This window comes from Leptonychotes weddellii, chromosome 15 (assembly GCF_054177405.1).
Source record: "Leptonychotes weddellii isolate Sample4059 chromosome 15, ASM5417740v2, whole genome shotgun sequence".
Taxonomy (NCBI): Eukaryota; Metazoa; Chordata; class Mammalia; order Carnivora; family Phocidae; genus Leptonychotes; species Leptonychotes weddellii.
The window spans coordinates 10118680-10144410 of NC_138383.1; the positions used below are offsets into that span (position 1 = coordinate 10118680).

Below are 25731 nucleotides of genomic sequence, written 5' to 3' on the forward strand. Positions count from 1 at the left end.
AACAGAGCCTGCTTGCATGAATCGTTCCAGTCAAGGACAGGGGAGTGGGTAAAACAATGCACTCTGCCAGGTGGTGATAAAACAACAAAGTAAAATAGAGCAGGCTTAGAAGATAGAGCCTGAACACTCTTTTAGATGTTGTTACTTACGGTAGCCAGGGAAGACCTCTGTGCTGAATTTGCTTTCGAGAAGAGGTAAGGATAGAGGGAAAGAGTGAGCCATGGAACCATCTGTAGGGAGAGGATGTGAGCAAAAAAAGTGGTAGCACTAGAGCACATTTAGCATTTTGAGACAGAGCAAGGAATCCCGTATGGTTGGAGCAGAGTGTTTGCTTTCATCATCTTCTTATTTTCTAAGACTTTCTGATAATGTTGGTTATGCTTTTCTTTGTGCTTATAGCTCATTGTTGGAATCTGAACGATGAGCGTTCCTGTTCTCTGTCCAAATACTGGAGTAGTGGATTTGTGGCTTTACAAACTGCAATTAATGCTGCTATTATACAAGTAAGAAAAGTTCTAGTCATTAAGCTAATTCCATAGGCATCAAGGTTTTGATGAAAGATGATATATCTCAGGTTTTCATGTTTATAAAATGAAGCAGGTATACAAATGCTGAAATTGGATTTAGGCAAAGGAACACATTGTTTTTGTTTTTAACTTGAAATTTTCGAGTAGTTTCAGAATGACAAAAAATTGCAAAAACCATGTGCAGGGAGGTCCATGTACCCTTCACCCAGTTTCTCCTGTTATATTTTGCATAACCACAGAACAATATTAAAATCAGGAAATTGATATTGGTATAATCTCCATAGCTTATTCAGATTTCACCAGTTTCTGTTTTTTATTTTTATTTTTAATTTTTTAAAAAAGATTTTATTTATTTGACAGAGAGAGAGACAGCGAGAGAGGGAACACAAGCAGGGGGAGTGGGAGAGGGAGAAGCAGGCTTCCGCCGAGCAGGGAGCCCGATGCGGGGCTGGATCCCAGGACCCTGGGACCATGACCTGAGCCGAAGGCAGACACTTAATGACTGAGCCACCCAGGTGCCCCAGTTTCTGTTTTTTAAATAATGATTTTATTTGTTTAAACCCTACTGTAGATCACAACAAATCACTCTGTGATGGAGGAGTTGATGTCTCTTACTGCTATAAATATGAAGACTTTACCTTTTATTTATAAAGACATTCTTCAAAAGGAGCTGTTTATTTTCTACTGCCTGCTTTACTTTTTTCCATTTATATATTTTTTATCACTTAATGTTACAAAAGAGAGAAAAAAGTGCAAGGATTTTATGAAAATGATGGGTCTGCAAGAATCAGCCTTCTGGTGAGTGAGCAATTCAAGCAGTGCAAATGAAGAATCAGAAATTTGGAAGCAGTAAACAAAGTGTTATTATTTCAAAAGGTTATGGGTTAATCCTGACACATTGGCCCTCTTTTCTTTTGTTCAGATTTTTTTATTTACTCCTTTTAAAATTTTGCTCTGCAAAATAGCGATTATAATTTGCTGAGAGCTTTTTCCATGCCTTGAATATATTAAGCTAATGCTGTGATAGAGGTTCCATGAAGATCGAAGAGTAAAAGAGATGCCCAATGTCAAAAGGATGATATGTACCAGAGCTGGGACTCCAACCCAGCTGCCCTGATTGCAACTCTCCTGCTTGTTCTGCCCACAGTTATCATTTGATTCCTCCACACTTCCTCATGTTGAAAAAAGTATGATCCTATAATGGCTAGCTTGTGTTCAGAGGTTTGGTCACCAGGGATATATTTTTTGCAGCACTTAAATGCCATATGTTGGAGTTGAGATAGCATATAAAATGTGCCCAGCACGTACACCACACTTAGAATGGCATAAAAGGGCTTAATAAGAGCATTTGCTTCATATATTGATATATTTGTATCTTGCCTCATTCATAAATGATTTAAATGATTTTTAAATATATATATTTAAACATATGTATATTTATCCAAATATCTGTGTGTATTTTTATTATAATAAAAACAAATAATTGAGGAGTAGAAACAAGGACCTAACAAAATGATAAGTAGGTAAGACTAGCAGATAAAAATGCAAATCATACAAGCTCTAAGCTTCCAACAGGCCAAAGCAGAGAATTCTGCACTGCAATCAGTTACAAAATCCACATTGTCTAGGAAAAGGAAAAAATGAAAAATAATCTGTTTATTTTACCCTAAAAGAAGCTTAACATTTTTCAGTATCAAATCCTGTAAGATATTTCTTTGTATAGTCCCCATATCAAGAAAATTACTCTTTATGAGTGTAGGATTACCTGGAACTGATAAGGAGTTATTTGCAAGCCACATGTTCTCTGAAATAAAATTATGTCTAGGAAATTTTAAATTTTCTATAAAGTGTATTTGATTAAAAGAGGGAGTTTTGATTCTCTTATACCTTAATCATGAAATAGAAAAAGAGGAAACTGTTCCTGAAATGAAAAGGGAAGTAGAAAAGTGGTTTGCAGTGGAACTTTAGCAAATGCAAAGGAATGAATGGAGTCTATTAGGAGGGAAAAGGGGGGAAATCTGTGTAAAAAGGACCATTTTTCAGTCCAGGGAATATCCTGTGGGGCAACATCCTGCAGTCACCCAAAAATAGATAGGCACAAGTCAACTCTAGATTAAAATCAGAAAGGTATTGGATATTCAGATGTGGGTTCATTCTCAGGATAAATGCTTCCTAGTTTTCATGTAACCTAAATTTAACAAAATGGTTTTATATGTCCTTAAAACTAAGAAGGAAAAAAATCCGAAATGTTTTTATTAAGTACAGGGTGTCTGTTGGAAATAAACTTTTTGGCAACCTTTTTTTAAGTAATGTAATAAATGTGAAACACATCAGCATTTATTATTTCAGTGTGATACCTGAATTACTTTGTTTTTATCATGAAGGTTTTCATTGCTTTATTAACATCTTCCCCTCCCCCCCACCCCCGCAATTCCCTGCAATGAGTTCCCTTTTCTAGGTAATGTTTTAAGTTCCTTCATTTCTAATTCTCCTACTCTAGATTTTCAATTCCTACCTATAGTTGTTCCCTTCTGTACTCAGGAAGTGGATTCTGCAAAATGCAATATGCTTTCCAAAAACGCTGATGTTTCTGACAAAGGCTGAATCACTGTAATGACATGACCTTTAAAAAGAAGTCGAATAAGCAGTAATTAAACGTATTGTACTGGGACATACTGATGCAAGTTCCTGGTTTTAATAGTCTTGCTATTTTTTTCAGCTGTTGAATTCTTATTTAGTTAGAGGCAATTTTATGTAGAGGAAAGAGCTGTGGACTAGGAAGGACTGCAACAAATCTTAGCTTTGTTATTGATTTACTTTGTTGACCTTGAAAAGACCCATTAAGTAATAAGAGGAACTACAGGTTTACTTATCTGGAAAATGAGAAGCTTGGACTCAAACACCCTGCAGGCTTGTTAGATCTAAGACTGAATACTATTTCTTAATAACTACCTCATAAACATGTGAACACCAGCACATCTAAAGCAAAGCAGTGTGAACACTTAAGGGTATACCATTATTTATGTCAGTTTAAAAAATAAATCATAAATAAGAATAGCAATAATAGGATGGGCTTCGTGGCATTATGAAATTTCAATTTTCTACTACTAGGGAGAGTGGAGGTCCTGCTGGCTGAGATCCTCAAAAGTGGTCAGTTATCATCTGCCCCAGTGCTTCCACGGTTACTTGATTGATCAGCAGCTGTTAAATTTCCTCCCACTTCTACAATTAGAACATCTCGTTAATATGTGATAACACTAAAGACAGAAAAAGCTTAATCTCTTTAATTTAGCAGTTACACCTTAGAGAAACTTTTGTGCATTTTCCAAAAAAGACAAGTACAAGAGTATTCTTTTTTCCTTTTTTTTTTTTAAATTAGTGTCAGAGGTAGAATTTAGTGATTCATCAGTTGCATATAACACCCAGTGCTCATTCCACCAAGTGCCCTCCTTAATGCCCATCACCCAGTTACCCCATGCCCCCACCCACCTCCCCTCCAGCAACCCTCAGTTTGTTTCCTACAGTTAAGAGTCTCTTACGGTTTGCCTCCCTCTCAATTTTCATCTTATTTTATTTTTTCTTCCCAAGTACAAGAGTGTTCTTAGCAACAGTGCATCAGAAATAAAAATTGGAAACAACCTAAATGTCCATGGGCAGGAAAACTTTGGGATATATTCAGAAAATGAACTATTACACAGCAGTGTATAACATTGTATATGTTGATTTATAAAGGCAAGCAGCAGAAGGACATATGCAAAATGATATTATTTATGCAGTGTTCATCCTGTTTATACAATATGTGAACCCAGAGTGGATGCCTAGCCAGTAGGCAGCAGCACAGACATGCCAATGTGGTATTAGCAATATTGTAGTTACTAATCTAGGTGGCAAGTAGAAGGGTAAATATTGTACTGTTCTTTAGATACTTTTATATGTTTCAAATATTTCATAATGAAGTTAAAATAATTGAAATAAATTTTTGTCTTTTTTTTTAGGCTCTCCTGTGGCTTAATCTATGCTGGCTTCATCTTCATTATTTCCATAATGATTACAGTTATTATAACATCTACCCAAATTATAGTCATGACGGGCTTCATGGTCATATTTACACTCTTTTTCTTATATGGCTTATCTTTGGTAAGTTCATACATTTATTACCACATTCTCTGCTTTAGATCTTAGCTATCTGTAGCAAAAATTAATTTCTCTGGAGGTTATTACAGTTATTTCCTTCATGTCCATTTTGTGTGTGCGTGTGTGTGTTTGCTTGAGAAAGTCTCAATGAGTGTGAGAAAATGAGGTAATGTAAATAAAATTGGACCTCTCTTTTGCATAAAGTTCTGAATTAATGAAATGATGCATCAAAAAGAAAAAAAAAATCCTGATTCTGAAAATATTTTGACTCTAAGACTTTTCTAGAAGATTTTAGTGAGGATGCCCTTGGGTGGACCCATCTCTTTTCCCCAAAGGTTCTCTGTAATATGGTGGCTTTCACAGTATCTCCCTCTGACACTCCACCTTGCCCTCACTCTCCGTGTCATGACTCTTCGTTCATAAAACAAGGGCCTCTAAATTCTGCAGAGGGTACGTAGATGCTTTTTGTCAATACATTAATGTAGGTTCTTTCAATGTTTCCAAGTCTGCATTTCTATTCTTTCCTCAACTCTCATACAGCTTTTCCCCGCCCTTTCTTAGCACCTAAAGCCCAGTAGCTGAGGAGGGCAAAAAAAGAGACTCTTTACAGAAGCGTTGAGGGAAGGGCTGAGCATTGTTGTACCTAAATATTTTCATCGCTGTCTTACTGATAAGTACTTATATTATGATCTAAAGATCTGTATTTTATTGTGCTGCCAATGATTCTCAGTGAACTAAATCTGTTTAACGACTAGATGTCTTCTCTCTCTTTCAGATAACTTTAACATTCCTGATGAGTGTGTTGTTAAAGAAAACTCTCCTCACCAATTTTGTTATGTTTCTCCTCAATGTCTTTTGTGGGGGTGTGGGATTCACTGTATATTATAGACAACTTCCTTCCTCTTTGGAGTGGATTTTGAGTATTTGCAGCCCTTTTGCCTTCACTGCTGGAATGAGTAAGGTAAGGATGTAGTTAATTGGTTTATTACTGAACTTTCAAAAGAATTTGATATTTCATTACTCTTCATAATCACTCTTTCAAATTAAGAGCATTTATTCTAAACAATTTTTTCCCTAAAGTTAGATTTGAAGATGTTATTATTGCATTGTAGAAAATCATCACACAAGGAAACTTGAACAAAAACGTCTTAACTAAGACAGATTTTCACATCTCAGGTGTATTTTCATTTTGAAGTATTCTCTTCTTGTTTTTCATATGCAACTGTTTACCTTTCCTTGTACTTTATATATTGAAGGCATTCTCTAGTTTATTAAAAACTGTTGTGTAAACCTCTGTTTGAACCTCAAATCTGAAAAGTTTTCAGGACTATAAAGAGTTTAGCAGTGAGGTCATATGATAAATGTCTTTCTCTGATAACATAATAAAAAAAAAGTATATGAAAAAAATGCTAAAAAAAAGAGTTTAGCAAATAATTATAAAGTATATCAAAATACTCATGAGCCAGATCAAGAAATGGAAGGATGCCACAAGTCCAAAACTTCTCCAAACACTCCTTCCTCCTAAAGATGAAAGTGTTGTGATCATCACTTCCTGCCTTTTCATTTATCACCTAATGTATGTTCCTAAGTATAATTTTTTAGTGTTGCCTGTTTTCAACTTTATATAAGTGATACTCTACAAAGTGTTTTTTTTTAAATCTGGCTTTTTTCCCACTCAACATTATGTTTTTAGATATCATCCACAGTTGGAGTGTCGCTGTAGTAGAGTGTTCTGTAGTATCCTATTGTGTGACTGTGCTATCGATTTTCTTATTGATGAACAAAAATATTTTCCAGTTTTTGACTAATATTAACTCTGAAAAAAAAATTCTTATACATATTTCCAGTGAATATGAGCATTCAGTTCTGTTTGGTATATACGTAGGAGTTGAATAGTAGGACCTAGGGTGTGTATATCTTAATCTTCATAGCTACTGCCAGATATTTTTCCAAAGTGATTGCATCAGTTTACTTTTGCAGCAAGAGTTTCAGAGTTACAGTTGCTCCAAATCTTCACCGGCATTTGGTATTGTCAGTCTTCCAAATTTTAGCCTTTCTGGTGGATCTGCAGTAATAATCCTTGTGGTACTAATTTGCATTTTCCTTATTTTTTATGAAATTTAATTCTCTTTCATATGTGTAGAGGTATTTTGGTTTTTCTCTTTTATAAAGTACCTATCCAGGTCTTTCCTCCATTTTTTTAAAAAGATTTTTTTTTTTTATTCACTTAAGAGAAAGAGCGCAGGAGAGAGAAGGAGTGAGAGCGAGAGCATGAGCAGGGGGGAGGTCAGAGGCAGAGATAGAAGCAGACTCCCCTCTGAGCAGGGAGCCTGACAAGGGGCTCAATCCCAGGACCCCAGGATTGCAACCTGAACCGAAGGCAGACGCTTAACCAGCTAAGGCATCCAGGTGTCCCTTTCCCCCGTTTTTTAACTGAAATTTTTTCTTTTCCTTATTACTTTTTATGGATTTCTTATATATACTGTATATGAGACATTTTTCAGTTATTTGTTGCTGACATTTTTACTCTCTTAACAGTGCTTTTAATGAACAAGTTTCTTAATTTTGATAAAGTGCAGTCTGTCAAGTTTTCTTCTCTGTAGGGTGCTTTTGTATCTTTAAGAAATCATTGCATTCCCCAAGATTATAAAGATATTCCCCCATGTTTTTATCTGGAAGCTCAGTTGATTTTGCTTTTATATTTAGATATAAAATCCATTTCAAAATAACTTTTGTGTATCTATAGGTAGAAGGAATATTAATTTTTCTACATGAATATGCAATTTCTTCTGCTTCATTTATTGAGAAGGCCATCCTTTCTTTGAACGGACTGTAGCGTTTCCTTTGTCACAGCTCAACCAATCATGTATTGACCTATCTTTGCACTATTGCCACATTGTCTTGTTTTTGCTGATGTGTCTTGCTATCTGGTAGTAATAATTTTACCACTTGATTTTCTTTTCCAAGAGAGCCTTTTCTATTCTAGGTTCCTTGAATGATGTAAATTTTAGAAGTAACTTATCAAGTTATACACACATGTATGTGTGCACAAAGCTGTTGACATTTTGATACAGTTGAATTTTTCAATCAATTGGAGGGAAATTGACACTTTTTAAAAAGATTTACTTATTTATTTGAGAGAGAGAGAGCACTTGCGGCAGGGAGGGGCAGAGGGAGAGGGAGAGAGAGAATCTCAAGCAGACTCCCCACTGAGCACAGAGTCCATCCCTGGGTGTGTGTGGGGGGGTTGGATCCCTTGACCCTGAGATCATGACCTGAGCTGAAATCAAGAGCTAGACGCTTAACTGGATGAGCCACCCAGGCGCCCCAACACTTTTTTAAAATCATGAACATGATATATCTTCACATTCATTTTCCCTTAGTAATTGTTTTAGTTTTAAGTATTGAGTCTTGCACATTTTTTATATAGTCCAAAGTTTTTGATACTTTTGTTGCCATTATAAATAGCATCTATGTTTAAGTTCTTATTTTTAAATGTTTGTTGTTAATGTAGAGAGATGCAACTGATTTCTGTAAATTGGCACTGTATCCGGTATTCTTGCTATATTCTTTTCTTTTTTTTTTTTTTTTTTAGATGTAGTGTTCCATGATTCATTGTTTGTGCATAACACTATATTCTTTTCTTAAAACTAGTATTTTTCTGGACTTTATCTTGAGATTTTCTTACATATAGTCATGATGTCTACAAATAATGAGGGTTTATTTTTTCCTTTTGCAGTTCTTATGCCAGTCACTTATTTTTCTTGTCTTATTGCAGAGACTGGGACCTTTAGTACAATGTTAAATAGAAATGCAAGCAAAGGAAAGGCTTTTAACATTTCATAATAAGCATGATTTTTGTTGTTGGTCCTTGTACATCTATTTTACCAGATTAAGGAAGTTCGCTTATTTTCTTAGTTTTGAAAAGACTTTATTGTAAATGGATATTAAATTGTATCAAATGTGTTTTGTGCATCTATTTGATTAAACACACTAGTGTCTTCTTTGATCTGTTTTATGTTGAATTACATAGATTAATCTTCAAATGTCACCCCAGACTGTGTTCCCAGAATAAACTCAACTTTGTCATGAAATGTAAGCTTTTAACATAAGTAGAGTTGTATATTGTCTAGCGTGAGGAACTGGGCTTGAGAGCTGGACTTCCTGTGTTCTGAGTTCACCTTTACCACTCCTAACTATGTGATTTTGACTTTGGTTGGTTAAGCTACTCAATTTCTATTTGCTTCACTTTTACCATATGTAAAATGCACATAAAAATAATAAGGCTTGTTCTGGGGGTTATGATGAGGATTTAATGAGATATTATAAACAGCCTTAGAACAACACCTAGAACATAACACTTATTATTACATGAGAGAATTATAAACATATCTTTATTTGCAGTAATAACTAGAAAAAGAAGTTGTCTTATCATTATTCTACTAAGATGTTTCGAATCTTCATATTCTTTCTAAATATTTTTTGCTGCAAAGAATAAATATTTTGCAATATTACAATGACTTTATGAAAACAAGAAAATGACTTATCATTTAAATTCCTATTCTTAGGGGTGTGTGGGTGGCTCAGTTGTTTAAGTGTCTGCCTTCAGCTTAGGTCATGATCCCAGGGTCCTGGGATCAAGCCCCATGTTGGTCTCCCTGCTCAGTGGGGAGTCTGCTTCTCCTTCTGCCTCTTCCCCCTGCTCATGCTCTCTCTCTCAAATAAATAAATAAAATGTTTTAAAAATATCCCTATTCTTAGAATATTGTATTTTTTAAGTTGGTATTTCCTTCTAATAATCCCTGGATTGCTGTCAAATAGAAATAGTTACACCAGTAACTTCATTATAAAGCCTTCTCAAAAAAGCTGTTTAATAAAATGATAATTCTTGCTGCTATGCTGAATTATTTGTATGTATTTATCTTAAATATTTACTAATTACTATTTTTGTCTGAATCTTAGATTATCTACTTGGATAATACTATGAATGGTATAATTTTTCCTGACCCTTCAGGAGACTCGTATGTAATGATTGCAACTTTTTCCTTACTGGCTTTTGATGCACTTTTCTACTTGGCATTGGCATTATACTTTGACAAAATCTTACCCTGTAAGTAAAAGTGGCTTTTCTCTGACCTCTGCACGTATTTATCATATTGTACATTTTTACTGAAGGTTATATAAATGTATATTAAGCAATAAAAAATAACAAATATTTCCCATCACAAGCTGAATGAGTTCTTTATTTCTACTTGATAGTTCTAATGGTTTGAATTTATATGTAAAAACAATTATTCTTCTGATTTTAATAATATACATTACAAATATACAGTAATTAAATGTTACTTTTTTTCAAGAATCTCTGAACATGTTTTCAAAGAATGATATTTAAGATTTGTTTCAGAACAGGCTGAAATAAATTAGTTCTTAACATGGCTTTGGCTAGGGTAGAGCCATCATATGGTGAAAATGCTTCTTAATAAATAGTTCTTGGGACAGCTGGGTGGCTCAGTCAGTTGAGCATCCAGCTCTTGGTTTCAGCTCAGGTCATGATCTCAGGGTTGTGGGATCGAGCCCCATGTTGGGCTCACTGCTCATCAGGGAGTCTGCTTGAGATTCTGTCTCTCTTCTCCTCCCTCCACCTGTGCTCTCTCTCAAATAAATAAATAAATCTTTAAAAAAAAATAAATAGTTCTGACAAGAATGTGGGGCAGATTGTAAACTGAACCACTAAAAAGGGCTTCATGTATGGAATAATCAGGTTCTCCCTTATTCCCCCTAGGAGGAACATTTCAGAAGGGGAGATGTCCATCCTTTAAGGAAATAACAACATAAAAATTAGAAAGAACATTTTCAGCATTATTCTGAACTTTTTTGTATGTTGTTCATATTTACAGAACTATATTACTAAGTTAAATTTTCTCTATCTTACAAACAAAAATTTCCCAAGTCCAGAATTCCTTCACACATGCTAAAATCAGAACGCTTTTTTTCCTTGCACAATCATATTATTTTTTATGTTCTTTCCACTTTGTATTTAAAGCTGTCTTGTATGTTTCTATGCAATTATTTTATATATTCCTATCTTTCTGTGACTTCTGGTTTAATATCTGAAAGCTCTTCATAACAAATCCTACTTCATTGTTTTAAATTTGGAATATGACAATATATTTATCCTGAACAGATACAATTTCTTCCTGTACTTTGCATTCCCATACCATATGGATTTCAGTATTATGTCCAATCATATTGTTGTGATCAAGTGGTTTCTTTCTTTCTTTCTTTCTTTCTTTCTTTCTTTCTTTCTTTCTTTCTTTCTTTCTTCCTTCCTTCCTTCCTTCCTTCCTTCCTTCCTTCCTTCCTTTCTTCCTTTCTTTCTTTCTTTCTTTTTTTTGTTAGAGAGAGCACCATGAGTGAGGGGAGGGGCAGAGGGAGAGAGAAAATCTTAAGCAGGCTTCATGCTCAGTGTGGAGCCTGATGCGGAGCTGGATCTCACCACCCTGAGATCATGAGCTGAGCCAAAATGGAGAGTTGGTTGCTGAACCCAGTGAGCCAACCAGGCGCCCCTGTGATCAAGTGATTTCTTAAGTTCACAAACGTGTTTCAGTTGTTTTTATGTGCTGTATTAGGGCTTTCCCCCCAAACATTTGGTTTCATTCATCCTAAATAGCTTTTAGGTCATACTTTTTCAGACCTTTGGTTTATATATACTTTCTTGAAAGTTCTATTATACTGTTTAACTTTTGTGATAGTATGTTATTTCCTTTGAATTTTTATTGTTTACTTCATGACAAGTTTTCTTTTCAATAATAGGAAGTTATAAAGAAAAGAATTTCTCTATGATGCTTAAAAGTCTAAGATACTCTGCACTGTTTTGAATAAGGCTTCTTTACTAATCTTACTGATCCAGTATTTTATTGCCTCTTGATTAATTAGATGGAGATGAGCGCCATTATTCTCCATTATTTTTCCTGAACTCATCTTGTTTCCAACACCAGAGGACTAATAATAAGGTCATCGAGAAAGAAATAGATCCTGAGCATCTCTCTGAGGATTATTTCGAACCAGTAGCTCCAGAATTCCAAGGAAAAGAAGCCATCAGGTAATCACACTTACAGCAACATACGGGTGCAAGGCAAACGAATTATTGACCAACAGCAACCAGGTGAGCCTGGACAAAATATTGAAGAAGAAATTTGTCTTTGTTAATGTTACTTTGAACTCTTCCATGTGTCCACCAATGTCTCCTGATTGCTCCTTGTAAGGAAAATTCTCTTTGCTTTGCTCCATATGTTACCACATCACCCTCCATCTTGTCTCCCTCCTTATTTCTGTGTTGATTCCCCTTTTCCCAGGTGCTCTTGCCTTTATAACCAATGAGCACTTCCTCTTTCCCTAGCCACCTGTTAGCTATACACATCTGAAAGTAGAGAGGAACTCATGCAGAGTTCAACCAGAATCAGTATCTTGGGGATATGTAAAAATACCTATTTTTTATTCACAACTGACTCCCTCTCACCTATAACACCCCTCCCAATTTTTCCTTCTCTGGGGGCATTTGTATGCACAACTATCCATTCCTATAACTTTAGCTCATTCATGCAACATTCCCAGGACATAGGCAGGATGTCTGCCCCAAACAAATTGCTGTCTCTGAAATCCAAAAACAACTGGCTGCTCCTAAATGGAAGTTTCTTTATTAAAATAAAGCATGAAAACCCCATTTCAGTGGGTGACCCCCTGTGCGAAGAAAGGCAGAGATAAAATACACTGTCAAATTCAACACCTTTTAAGCCTTTCTTTTTTATATTTCCTGACTCTTTGGTTAAACCCCACCACCACCACCCCCACTGCCAGCATCCTGGTTGAATAAATGTCCTTACCTTTATTTTGATTCATGCTCAGAGAAAAGAGTGGCTAAATTCTGTTTCCCTTTGAATTTGAAGATGCACTGTAATGAGCTTACATAGTCATGACATCTCTAATCTGTTGAGCCTGGTTCCTGCCTTGTCCTGCAATAGTTTCCTTTGGGATTCTAATGTGATTCATGTTGGTAATCATTCAGAGAGGTGGGGGTGTGTGTGTGTGTGTGCACATGTGTGTGAGATTCAGATGAAACCTTTAGATGTGGGAGCCTAACGCTCAGGGAAAAGGATAGGGTCAACATTAGGTTGGTGTTGAAAGCACGAGAATCAATAAGATAACCCATCAAGAGGGTCTAGAATGAGAAGACCAGAATGTACATGGAGAACCATGTGGAAGACCAAGATGATGTGTTTGGCAAAAGAAGAGGAAACAGAGAAGGGATATTTAGAAAGGAAGGAAACCAGTAAGTCGAATGTTACCTTGAATGTAGACACTTTCAACAAGGACAGCGTCACCAATAGCGACTGATCATCCCATAAGTAAGGAATAGAAAAGTCTTTGTTGCATTTGGTGATTTAGGAGGCCACCAGTGATTTCAGCATGAAGAGGTTTACTACAGTAATGGACTCAGAAGCCAGAGTGATTGAGGAGAAAGGGAGAACGTGGATATGGCAAGTTTATATTCTTATTTTGAAAAATGTTTGAAAATAAGGGGAGGAGAGAAATCTGATTGTATCCAAAGCAGAATTACAGGCCAAAGAGAAGCTATCAGAGAGGAAACTATAGAAAATGCAGGTGACCAAAAAAAAAAAAAAAAAAAAGAAAGAAAGAAAATGCAGGTGACAGAGTGTCTGATTAATGAGCAAGTTTGGAGGGAATGGGAAGGGATGGGAGGTGATAGTTAAAGTGCAGATAAATGAGCTGATCTTGTACAGAGTAGAAAACACCAAATATTCTAAGGCTAGAGGAAGAAAGTGAGAACAATTCCAAAGTGTTCTGCTTCTCTAAGCAAAACACTAATCATTTAATTGTAACTTTCCAAAGAGACTTATTTTCTCTCTCAGGGGAAATGATTAATCAAAAATAAGTCTTTGTCTTTCTAGTAGACTAGTTATGCCATCCCTTATTTCACATGAAAAGGTTGATGCATCTGTCACTTTAACTGGGGTTGTTTCTGATGCCTACTATCTCCGTGTTGGCTGAGTAAACACCACTTCTGTCATTTCAGAATCAGAAATGTTAAAAAAGAATATACAGGAAAGTCTGGGAAAATGGAAGCATTGAAAGGTAAGGACAAACATTTCATTGTTTCATCGACTTCTTTATTATAAAAAATGGAGAAAATTCCATGTGAAAAATTTGTAAATGTAGATAAGCAAAACAAAAAAAAAACAATACAAAAAATCTAACTCCACCCCTTGGAGATTAACCGTGATTAAGAGCTGGCTATAAAATCCTTCTGGATGTTTCATGGCTCTATTAATTTACAAGAATGGGGTCACGCAATGAAAAGTGTGATTTCACTTTGTTTTTAAAGATGAGTTTGCTAAAAACCATATTGTATTTTATTTGCACTACGAGGAAAGAACATCTAGACTTAAAATTGATCATTTTTTATACCAGCCAGGGAATCTACATAGTTTCTATATACTGGTGAGATTAACTAAAACAAGATGAGTAACACCAGAGACCATGAATTAAATTTCACAAGTCACTATCCCTGGGGCAAACACAGTTATAATTTTGAGCCAACCAATGTATCTGATACTAAATTCTAACAAATACAGTTTTCTATAACAAACAGCTAAGTAAGCATCCAAGTTAGTGGCTACATTTCATAGATGTAGTCTCTACATTGCTTTTATTAATAATGGTTTTTAGGAAGAATGTAATTGATTTTTACAAGAAATGGAAGCCTTAAAACTTTCCAAAGAAGATCCACAGACCTGCCCTAAGGTTGTGAGTTGTCCGTCCAGTGTGTGTGCATTGCATTTATTTTCTAGCAGATAGTGTCCCTTAACTCGATCTTATTTATTCCTCTGAGATCATTTCTCACTTTGAGTGTCAGCAAATTTATTCTCACCCCAAGTTTGTCCCATCCAATGCCATCTAGATCTGTGGTTTTTCTTTCTTTAATTTTAGCCAAGGATATATGGAAGTAGTTTTTAAATTTGTCATTTCAATTTCCAGAGCGCATTATGAACTACTTTTGTACTCATCAATAACCATGAGCTACTTTTTACATCTAGACATCTTCAAAAAAAAATTTAAAAATGAAAAGTGATGTCCGTGCATGGAAAACTATATGAAATCACCAACTACAGCTGCTCTTTGGGAAGTAAATGGGGAGCTGTGCTCTCTGCACCTTCCCCCCATGCTGCTAGTTCCCGTAGCAATTCTGGAACACCTTTGGGGACACCCACTGAAGTCCTTACCTATAGCCCATCTTTCAGTGGTTAAATAGGATTCTATTGTATGGCTACCTCAGTTTCCTTACTCATGTACAAAATGTGGCTTGTTTCCAATTTTTCACTATCCTAAAAAAAACTCTGTAATGAGCCTCTTGTTCAATATTTGTAAATATTATTATTTCCTGAATATAAATTTCTAAAAGCAGATTATGCAAAGGGATTATATTTTTAAGCTGCTGCTTCATATTTCAAATCATTTCCCTTCAAGCTTATAAGAATCTATACACTTGTGGGAATAGCAATATTTAAAAACAACAACAATAATAATAGCAACAAACACTTAAAGTTTATCGAGTACTTAGTGTGTGCTGGCAACTATAATAAGTGATTAACATAAACTTTTTTTCATTTAATCCTATGAGATACATAGTATCTCTCCCATTTTGCAGGTGAAGAAACTGAGGCTTATATTTCTTTTTTTTTCTAGTTAATATGGATCAGTTCCAAGATAGATATCATCAGTTTTCTCTTACCCTGGAAAACACCATTTTTTTCCATTTAAAAACAGTAAATGTAAAATTGGTTGAGGTATTTGATTAGTTGTCCCAATATTATTTATTAATTAATTCATCTTTTTGATGAATTTAAAATTAATCTTTATTTTTTATGTTTACTTTGCACCATCTTAGGCTTCTTTTGTCTTCCATCAGTCAGTGTATCCTGGAGTAGTAATATTATTTTAATTATAATATTTTACTCCACTGGTTACTGTATTACTAACATATTATTTTAATTATTATAGTTCTCCAACTTTTTTTTAAGATTTTATTTATTAGAGAGAGAGAGAGTGAGTGAGCGAGAAGGGGGTCAGAGGCAGAGGGAGAAGCAGACTGCCCGTTGAGCAGTGAGCCCAACACGGGGTTTGATCCCAAGACCCTGGGATCATGACCTGGGCCAAAGGCAGAGGCCCAACCAACTGAGCTACCCAGGCTCCCCCATTCTCCAATATATTTTAATACAATGTAGTCAAGACTAATATCTTGCTATTATTTAACTTTTCTTAATTATTTGAGCTTATTTTTCCAATTTTTTAAGAATCTTTTAGTCAAATTATAAGTGAGAATTTTAATGGATTGGATTATAATAGGAAGAATTTTCTCTTTAGATGTAATTACTATTACCAGCACATTTAATAGCTGAGTAAAGTGAATCTTGTAGTGTTTAGTTTATCCAAGATCATCCAGATAGAAGATGGATGAACTGGAATTCATCCCAGTTGTTAATTAATTTCAATAATGTTTGAAAGTAGGACATGTAATTTAATTGAAGGAACCTGATCTCTTAGATATAACATATTATAAAATTCTTAAGAATTTCCTCCAACAACTTTTCATAACAGAGTTTGGTTTTCACTTGGTAGTAAAGAAAACAAACAAAAAATAGTAAAGAATTCTTAGATAAATGATTTTTTTCTACTGACCTGTAAATGCAAAAGGTTTGTAATAAAAGAATAGAAAATTTATAATGGGAAAATATACATTTTTGGTGAATATATTTTAAAAGGTAATTAATGCCATGAAAAATGTTTATCATTTAACATTTGAAAATGTAAGCTAGAAAAGAATGGAGTATGATAAAAATCCATATAGATATATATATTTACATGTTCATATATGCACATGCATATACACTGGAAGTAAATGTATTACAATGTTAATATTTGAAATTATAGTTAAGTTTTTCTTAAGTGGTTGTATTTATTTCACAAATATTCTACAGTAACCATGTTATTTTAGCAGCCAGGAAAATATTGGATATTATACGTTTTAAACTATTTAAATGCTTGAGAATATACAACTAAAATAAATTTTTTGTTCTACTTTTAGAACCAGCATTTTCTAACGCCCTCTTATTTATAATGTTAATATTTTACTTTAAAAACAGACTTGCTCCTTGACATATATGAAGGTCAAATCACAGCAATTCTGGGTCATAGTGGAGCTGGCAAATCTTCATTGCTAAACATCCTTAATGGGTTGTCTGTTCCAACAGAAGGTGAGCAAAAAGAAATTTCTCAAAGGCAAGATGTCCAGAGGTCATATGTTGCCTTTCTTATTTTAAGGTTAAATTGCCTAAGAGAAAATGACATTTCTTTATCTAACATTGTTTACCAGACTATAGGATTTTGAATATACTTTATATTTCCCAAGTTTTTATGAAAATCATTAGCCTTATTTCATTGCTATGTGATATTCCAGAGAAAATATATACCACCCGGAACATATATTTATGTTAAGATTAATTTGTAGTTGTTAACAAATTGTGAAGTCATTATTTTAGATATTTGTGAATATATGTCAATATTTTCCTGAATAGGATCTCGAAGCATTAATAAAATGTATTATCTTGCCAATGTTAAATTATTTTTAACTTCTATTTTTAGGATCAGTTACCATCTATAATAAAAATCTCTCTGAAATGCAAGACTTGGAGGAAATCAGAAAGATAACTGGTGTTTGTCCTCAATTCAATGTTCAATTTGACATACTCACTGTGAAGGAAAACCTCAGGCTGTTTGCTAAAATAAAAGGGATTCAGCCAAAGGAAGTAGAACAAGAGGTAAATGGGCATGCTTGGATTAGCAAGTTAAGTTTGCCAAGTTAGAATTTGCCTTAGTGATTTACCTGCCCTGTTATGAATACAATTTAGGCAGTGAGGTCCTATAAAAAAGATCTGCTGTAACAGACAGTTCAAATTGTATAGCATACATTGTCTTGGATTTTAAGTTTTGTGTGTTTTCTTGCATAGGTACAAAGAATTTTGTTAGAATTGGACATAGAAAACATTCAGGATAACCTTGCTAAACATTTAAGTGAAGGACAGAAAAGAAAGCTGACCTTTGGGATTGCCATTTTAGGAGATCCTCAGGTAAGTGAGATTCTGCATGCCGTGGAAAGCAGATTTAGTAAAAAGTCAAGCTCTTCTTTTACCACTAAAAGTAGTAGAGATCTCATTGTAATGTATCAAGAGAGACTCTGCTGTTAAACTATGGGTATAAGTATATTGGACCTAAATGGTTGGATAGTTATTATTTGGTTTATTATTGTTATCCATGCTACCATGTGAGAAGAGTTAATGTGGGAGAGATATATTTTAAACATTATCATCCTCTGTAGATTTTGCTATTAGATGAACCGACTGCTGGGTTGGATCCCTTTTCAAGGTATCGAGTTTGGAGTTTCCTCAAGGAACACAAAGCAGGCCATGTGATCCTCTTGAGTACCAATCTCATGGATGAGGCTGATGTCCTGGCTGGTAATTGTTCATTTTATCTCAGTTTTATGATAAAGAATTTGGGAAATGTGTATTTCTAGGACAAGCACCGTGCTCCCATGACCTTCATGTGTGCTCCATTCCATAGCAGTCCAGGGAATGACAAGTCTAACCCCCTCTAGAATTCCTCACTGACTGTGCATTTGCTAGATTGTAACCTCTAATAAAAAATTGTAAGGTTTTTTTCAGCTTTCAGTTAATTTAAACATTGTAATCAATATATATCTGGTTGAAAACTATCCACTTATTCTTTAGCATACGGAGTGGAAAATGTGGCAATGTAATTTCTGGGTTTGTTTGTTTGTTTGTTTGTTTTTTCAAGAATTATTGGAGGGCACAAAAATGACTGGAACTCATTAAGTTCATTTTAAATGCATCAACTTTAATGTGTATTTCAAATTTTTAAATGTATGTTAGATACATTTATTTCCTGTAGAGCACTTCTCCTTTGGAAATCTGAGCATTGGCTCCTCACCTATGTTTTCTAGAGAGGGAAGAAATGACTCCCATCATCCTTTCTTTCTTGCTTCTTTTTAATCAGATAGAAAAGTGATCATGTCCAGTGGGAGACTGAAGTGTGCAGGGTCTTCTGTCTTTTTGAAGAGAAAATGGGGTCTTGGATATCACTTAAGGTAAAGACTTTGGGGATAGATTGGATATATACATATATATATGTACACACATATACATAGATATATGCTTTCTTTTTTTAAAAGATTTTATTTGTTTATTTGAGAGAGAGAAAAAAAGTGCACGAGCAGGGATGGGGGCAAGGAGGATCAGAGGAAGAGGGAGAAGCAGGCTCCCACTGATCAGGGAGCTGGATGTGGGGTTCCTGGATCCCAGGACCCCAGGATCACAACCTAAGCAGAAGGCAGATGTTTAACCAACTGAGGCACCCAGGCACCCCATATAAATGTTTTCAATACTGGTATATCAAAAAGGCAGACAATTATGAGGGACAGTTGGCCTTATGCTTCATCTTTGCCAAACTATTGGCTAGTGTTTCCCAAATGTTTTTCCTGCCTCCTTGTATCTTTATTAATGCTAATGATAAGCAGAATCAACAGGGCTACTTCATGGACCACTTTCCAGGTAGCTACTCTGTGTATCCTAAATCTCTCTCTTCTTCCCACCCCCCATTTCCCTCAGCTGATCCATACAATCCTGTAACATATTTTCATTCTTTCACTGGGCACAAAATCAAATAATTTCAGAAGCTAGTATCAAAAGTGGGAGAGAGTTAAGAGCACCCTATCTAACAAAGTGTGTCCAGGTGAAAAGAATTTTATAAAACCCAAACCAAAAACTCTGTAGCCAAACAAAACATGCATGTAAGCCAAACTGCCCTATTAGCCATTAATTCCTGATAGCTACACAATCTGGTGTAATTATTTTCCCTAAGCAATTTCTTCTGCCTGATGTTCATGCCTTGCTCTGTTTATCTTCCTACTTGAAATATAGTTTCACTTATGGCATGTATTTGTTTTTATATTTTTAATTGTTCTGAATTTAAACACCTCCTCTGTAGAGATCATAGGATTTTTCAAACTGATGGCATTATTATTATTATTACTTCTGTTGTTGTTTACTCATTTCGTTTGTTCTCTAAAGCCAAGTAAAGTAGTACTCAAAGGCTAGGTATTCAGTAAAAGCCCTTCTTTTGTGATAGCAGTAGAGAAAATACAAATCAATGACCTTTTCTTTTAAATATTAGTTTGTACAGAAATGAAGTATGTGATCCAGAAAAAATAACATCCTTCATTAATCATTACATCCCTGATGCTAAATTAAAAACAGAAAACAAAGAAAAGCTTGTGTATACTTTGCCCATGGAAAGGACAAATAAATTTCCAGGTAACTTAAATATGATTACAATGGAATGAAATTTGGGAACAGGTGTTCATCACATTATTACAGCTTTCATTATTTAATGGATTTGAATTTTGTATTAGGTTGGGTTCCCTAAAAAGCAGAACTTGAAATGAGGACTTTAGCGCGCTTTGGTAATTGATGCCTAGAAACACCAGGAGGGAATGGGGCCATGAGAGTGGGAAGCGAAGGAGGCTAGGGGAGTTTGCATTATTGAGCAGGTGGTTGCAATACGAAATTGAGATGTAATACCATTGGAATAAATAAGTGAATAAGTGAGCAAGGGGCTCAGAGTTATGTCACAAGAGGGGTGAGAAAGCTGGGGTATTTATTTGCCACTCCCTACCCTTCATTGTTTAAGAGATGCTTTTAGGAGCATTAATTTTCTAACCCATATGACTTGTGCTCAACACGAGCTTAGCATACTTCACAGCCCAGAACAAAATGCCTTCAGGCAGGTGTTAATAAACAGATTTACTGTGTATGAGTGAGTACAGAAGGGATGGGGATAGCATCAAGTTGTCTGCTATAGGTTCCCTTTTATATTTTAATTTAATTGTGTATATATTTATTTTGCAGAAAAAAAAAACATAGTTTATTTATTCTACAAAAGTATTCACCATAGGTCCCCAGTCTGCCGAGTAGCATTCCCAACCTAGGATTTGTTGGATAAGTAATTCTAATAATAGCTAACCCTTAGTACAATGTTTATTATGAATCAGGCACTGTTCCTAATAGTTTCATTTATATCAACTCATTTAGTCCTACAACTATTCTATGAAGTAGGTGCTATAGTCTTCCCTGTCTTGCAAATGAGGAAATATATCTGTCTTTTTTAATTTAAAAAGCTTCCTTTTTATCTAAATATTTAGTTTATTAAAGGTTTAACTCTCTGCAGGCCTGATTTAAAGAGGCTCATTTGGATGATTCTTTTTTTTTAAGATTTCATTTATTTATTTGACAGAAAGAGACACAGCTAGAGAGGGAACACAAGCAGGGGGGAGCTGGAGAGGGAGGAGCAGGCTCCCCACTGAGCCTGACGTGGGCCTCAATCCCAGGATTCTGGGATCATGACCTGAGCCAAAGGCAGATGCTTAACAACTGAGCCACCCAGGCGCCCCAAGGATGATTCAGTCTTATTAAGCAAATACTCAGGAATTCAGATTTAGTCTCACCCCCAAATAAGGCAGCTCTCTGTGTCCTCGTAGGAGCTGCAAGATGGTGTTCTCAAGTCCATAGGCTATACTGTGTTATTCTGTCCAATGAGATACAACTAGCCTTCTTTTTTTGGTTAGGGAAGGAGAATAGTGAGTTATATGCTCATAGTACTATGAGAACATGTCACACCAGAGTCCCTGGTGTTGATGTTTTGGTCCATGGCAGCCTCTTTATGCTGACCATAAGCCTCTGCAAGTCCAATGGCATTCTTATGTCCTGTAGGAAATATGGAAGATAATAATAAATGTTTATTGGGAACCTATTATGTAAAAGGCACTGCTTGAGACACTAGTGATACAGAGTTAAATAAAACATCTGAGTCCCTACCCTCATGGAGGGTGCATTCCATTGGGTGGGGAGAAGTGGACACACACAATAAGCCAAGGTATATTACAATTGCAATAATAAACAAGGTGATAGGGTTTAGAGAGAAACTAATGTCAGGTTGGGGTTTATATAGAGTGCCAGAAGTACAAAAGAAGAAAACAATCAAAGGCATTCCAAGCAGAGGGGGGAAAGAGATGTCTGGAGTGCAGTGAGTGTGGGAGGAGATTGGCAAGTGGGGGTGGGTAAGGTTGTAGGGATAGATAGAGGTCCACCCATACGGAGCTTTAGAAGCTGTCATGTGGTGTTTGAATTTTATCTTAAATGCACTGAGAAACCACTGAAAGTCATTAAATGGGGGATTGATGTGATGTGACTTATATTTTCATTCTCTGGCTATAAAAGAGCACTCTGGGTACAGAAGAAGAGTAGACGCTGGGAGACCAGCCATGTGACCATTTCAGACTTACGGGTGAAAGATGATGATCATTATGCTACCATGGTGCCAAGTGAAAGGTGGATGAAAATGGCTGGATTTGAAGCATATCTTGAGATAAAGCCAAAGAACCTGACTGTTGTCCAATCTGTGGAGCACGAGGAGAAGTGAAAAATCCAGAGGGACTTCTAGAATTTTGGCTTGAATCACCTGGTGGAAGATGGTGTCATTTGTTATAAAATGATGAGAGAGACAGTTGGGTAGGATGGAGAAGAAGGAATTAATGTTCTGTTTTAGAAATACTTGCTTTGAGATGCTTTTAGACTTCAAAGTGGAGATGTCAAGCGGCTAAGTATACAGTTGGTTATAGGATACTGGAAATCAGAGAACACTCAAAGTGAGAATTGAACTTGGGAATCATTTGCGTAGGGATGGATTTAATGCAAAGGGATTGGATTTGAGTGTAGGGAAAGAGAAGGTGATCCAGGACGGAGCCCTCAGGAGAAAGTAGAGGAAGAGTCAGAGAATGGTGGAAATCAAGAGCCCCCCATGAACTTGAAGGAAAAACAAAAGAACATATATGTTTTTATTAACTCAAGGGAGACAATGTTTGTAGAAGGACAAAGTAGTCAACAGTTTTCAATGTCCCTGAATGAGAGAGAGAGAGAGTTAAAAGAATTTTAAAAAAGCTCTTGTCCATTGAATTTAAAATGTGGAATCATTGATGACCTTGTAAGAACAATTTCTGTGGAGGGATAGGGATAGCATTTGGATTTGTGGGGGTTCAGTTAAATAGGATACCACAAATTAAAGGTGGTAAAGTAGACAAATCTTTGAGCCCTGGGTGCATGTGTGTAGCAGTGGGCTAGTGGTAGGAGGAGATTGGGTTTTTGTTGTTGTTGTTACTTGTTTTTGTTTAATGGGTTAACTTACAGCATTTTGCCTGCTGTTTGGGATGGCCCAGTACATGTAGGAGAAATTGATGATACAAGCCAGAGAAGGGCAGGAGATTACTTTAGGAAGTTCTCGAGATGCCTGAATGGGATAGAATTCAGAACACAAATCAAAGAGGTAGCCTTTGGTGGGAGCAGCTCTAAGTCTTCCACCTGTACAGAACCAAGACCCAGAATATGGGTAGAAATAAACGTTCATTTGTGTGGGGGTGAGAAGATGATGTTCTTTCTTTTTTTTTTTAAGATTTTATTTATTTGACAGAGAGAGACACAGCGAGAGAGGGAACACAAGCAGGGGGAGTGGGAGAGGGAGAAGCAGGCTTCCCACAGAGCAGGGAGCCGGATGCGGGGCTCTATCCCAGGACCCCGGGACCATGACCTGAGCTGAAGGCAGACACTTAATGACTGAGCCACCCAGGCGCCCCAATGGTGTTCTTTCTGATTGCTCATATTTCCTCAAAGAAGTGTTCTGGAAGTTCATGAGCTGAGAATATAAGATAGAGTACAGATGATTTGAGGGTAGAGGGGAGCGTTCTGACATATTCATTTCAGAGAGGAAGAACAGTCTAATAAAATTTTCTTTTTGCTTACTGTGATATTCCAAAGACATAATATTTTTCTGAACAATATTCTGGATCATCTTTTAAATAAGTGTTAATTTACTGGGTTTTGTTATCAATGTGGAATTTAAAATGTATCTATTCTGGTCTGTTGCCTTAGACCTTTTCAGTGATCTTGATAAGTGTTCTGGCCAGGGTGTGACGAGTTACGACATTTCCATGTCAACTCTGAATGACGTCTTCATGAAACTGGAAGGAAAATCAACTATTGAACAAGGTAAATTCATTGTATAAGTAACAGAAAATCAATTTCCCAATAATCATGTATTTAGTATTTTATATGCTTTATGCATGATTTACACTAAAGAATGCTAATAATTCCAAATTTGACTGATGTTTGGGAAGGGTTGTATTGTTTTCTAATGTCATTACTAGGACTGAACACAGATCCCTTCTTGGAATATAACAAATTTCTCTGCAAACTATTTGCTTCCTATTTCAGCAGTTTTCTCCTATCCCCAGATGCTCATTGCTTCTTGGATATTCTGAGGATGTGAAAGGCTCTCAACCAAGGTCATGAAGTCTGAGCAGATATTTCTTATAAAAATTGCTCTTAGCTTGTTCATGTAGAAAATTTCACTAAGTCTTAATGGAGAAAATGCTAGGATCATCTCCTGTGTATTTTAATGGGTAGTAATAATGAGAAGGACAATCATTTACAGAGCCTCTATCCAGAAATTTTGATCGGTGTGTGGATATTGTGCATTACCTTTCTGCAATAACCTTTCCAACAATAGGCATTGGCTGCATCCTACAGAGAAGAAAACTAGACCTAAGAGTAGTTAAGTGATCGGTCCTAAGTCATGCCACTTATAAGTCATGTATTTGAGAATCAGATATGGGTCTTGTGGCTTCAGAGCCGGTAATTGTTCGCTCACATTTTGAAATTCTTGACAGCTTAATAGCTGACATTTAGGCATCAATGATTGGCTATTTCTATGGAAAATGTTTCTTGAAATCCCTCAGAATATTGTTACATATGGGACCTTCTATGCCTTTTCAAAGGCTAGGCATAATGAGGTCACCCTTTACTGAATTCTTCTTTGGTATGAATTTAGTTATATTTTATCACTGAGTTTATTGAATGTGGACATGATAAATATAATTTGTTTCTTGTATTACTTGCCTTGTAACCATTGTAAAACAACTTTTAATGTTACGAAAAAGAGAAAACTGTGATGTACAAGGATGGCGTTAATAATGTGTGTGTGTGTGTGTGTGTAGATTTTGAACAAGCAGAGATAAGAGACGGAGAGAGCCTACATGAAAAAGAGCCATCTTGCTCTCCTTTCCCTGAAATGCCGAAGGCTGTGAGCGACATGGTCCTCTGGAAAATGCAGATCAGTGCAATGGCATGGCTCCGTTTCTTAAAGTTAAAACGTGGGAAGAAAGAGCTTTTGATCCTGTGAGTATCAGAGAACTGTGGGTTTTGTTAGTGAGTTTCAAGAGAGGGTTAAACCAGAAGAGAATTTAAAACTAGAACATAGCACCCAATGTTCTTGCCAGAAAATGGATAGATACATTTCATTTTTACTGACAGTAGGAATGCTTGGATGGTAGCACTTGATTAGCCTTACACACAGGTCTGTTTAGTTTTCATGGTTTGATAGCCTGGTGTTTATATAACAATGCCTTTTAGTACTGCGTGGGGTGTCGCGGCCTGCTTTCCAAATTTCAGCACCTATAATCATGCCTGGCATAGAGTTGGTACCCAACAAAAATTTGTGAAATATCTGTCAATAAATAAAATTGCTACAGGTTCATGTGGTTATTTTTCTTTATTGGTAGACTCTTGGTGTTTGGGATTGCAATGTTCCCTTTGATTGTGGAAAAGATACTTTATGCTCTGTTAATTCAAAAGAGTGATTGGGAATTTACACCTGAACTGTATTTCCTCTCTCTTGGACAACCTCCCGAAGACCTTCGTACCAGCCTATTGATCATCAATAACACAGGTGAAGAGAAGAACAAAATTTTAGTCCAGAAATAAGTTATTTTTATGTAGAGAGGAAAAAACAAATCATAAGAGAAGAAAAT

General features: G+C 35.8%; 2 protein-coding genes across 2 annotated transcripts in view; both read left to right on the forward strand.

Annotated features, from left to right (window-relative positions):
- Positions 1-25731, forward strand: part of LOC102734555 (ATP-binding cassette sub-family A member 9-like) — a 135095-nt gene that overhangs the window by 14516 nt on the left and 94848 nt on the right. Inside the window, exons 7-8 of the mRNA XM_081804614.1 lie at positions 400-503; positions 1099-1325. Of these exons, the coding sequence (XP_081660740.1) occupies positions 400-503; positions 1099-1325 (331 nt within the window). The remainder of the gene's footprint in view (positions 1-399; positions 504-1098; positions 1326-25731) is intronic.
- LOC145717295 (ATP-binding cassette sub-family A member 6-like) lies at positions 9432-25725 on the forward strand. Its single transcript, XM_081804615.1, has 12 exons — positions 9432-9771; positions 11598-11763; positions 13756-13814; positions 16883-16993; positions 17382-17557; positions 17747-17866; positions 18115-18253; positions 18813-18903; positions 19989-20128; positions 23795-23911; positions 24919-25099; positions 25483-25725. Exons 1-12 carry the CDS (start codon positions 9645-9647, stop codon positions 25682-25684), a joined length of 1629 nt encoding a protein of 542 aa, XP_081660741.1. The 5' UTR covers positions 9432-9644; the 3' UTR covers positions 25685-25725.

Coding starts and splice junctions, on each gene's coding strand:
- LOC145717295 (XM_081804615.1), top strand. CDS start 9,645: ATGAATGGTATAATTTTTCCTGACCCTTCAGGAGACTCGTATGTAATG. Junction 17,558..17,746: donor CAAAGGAAGTAGAACAAGAG/GTAAATGGGCAT, acceptor TTTCTTGCATAG/GTACAAAGAATTTTGTTAGA. Junction 25,100..25,482: donor AAGAAAGAGCTTTTGATCCT/GTGAGTATCAGA, acceptor CTTTATTGGTAG/ACTCTTGGTGTTTGGGATTG.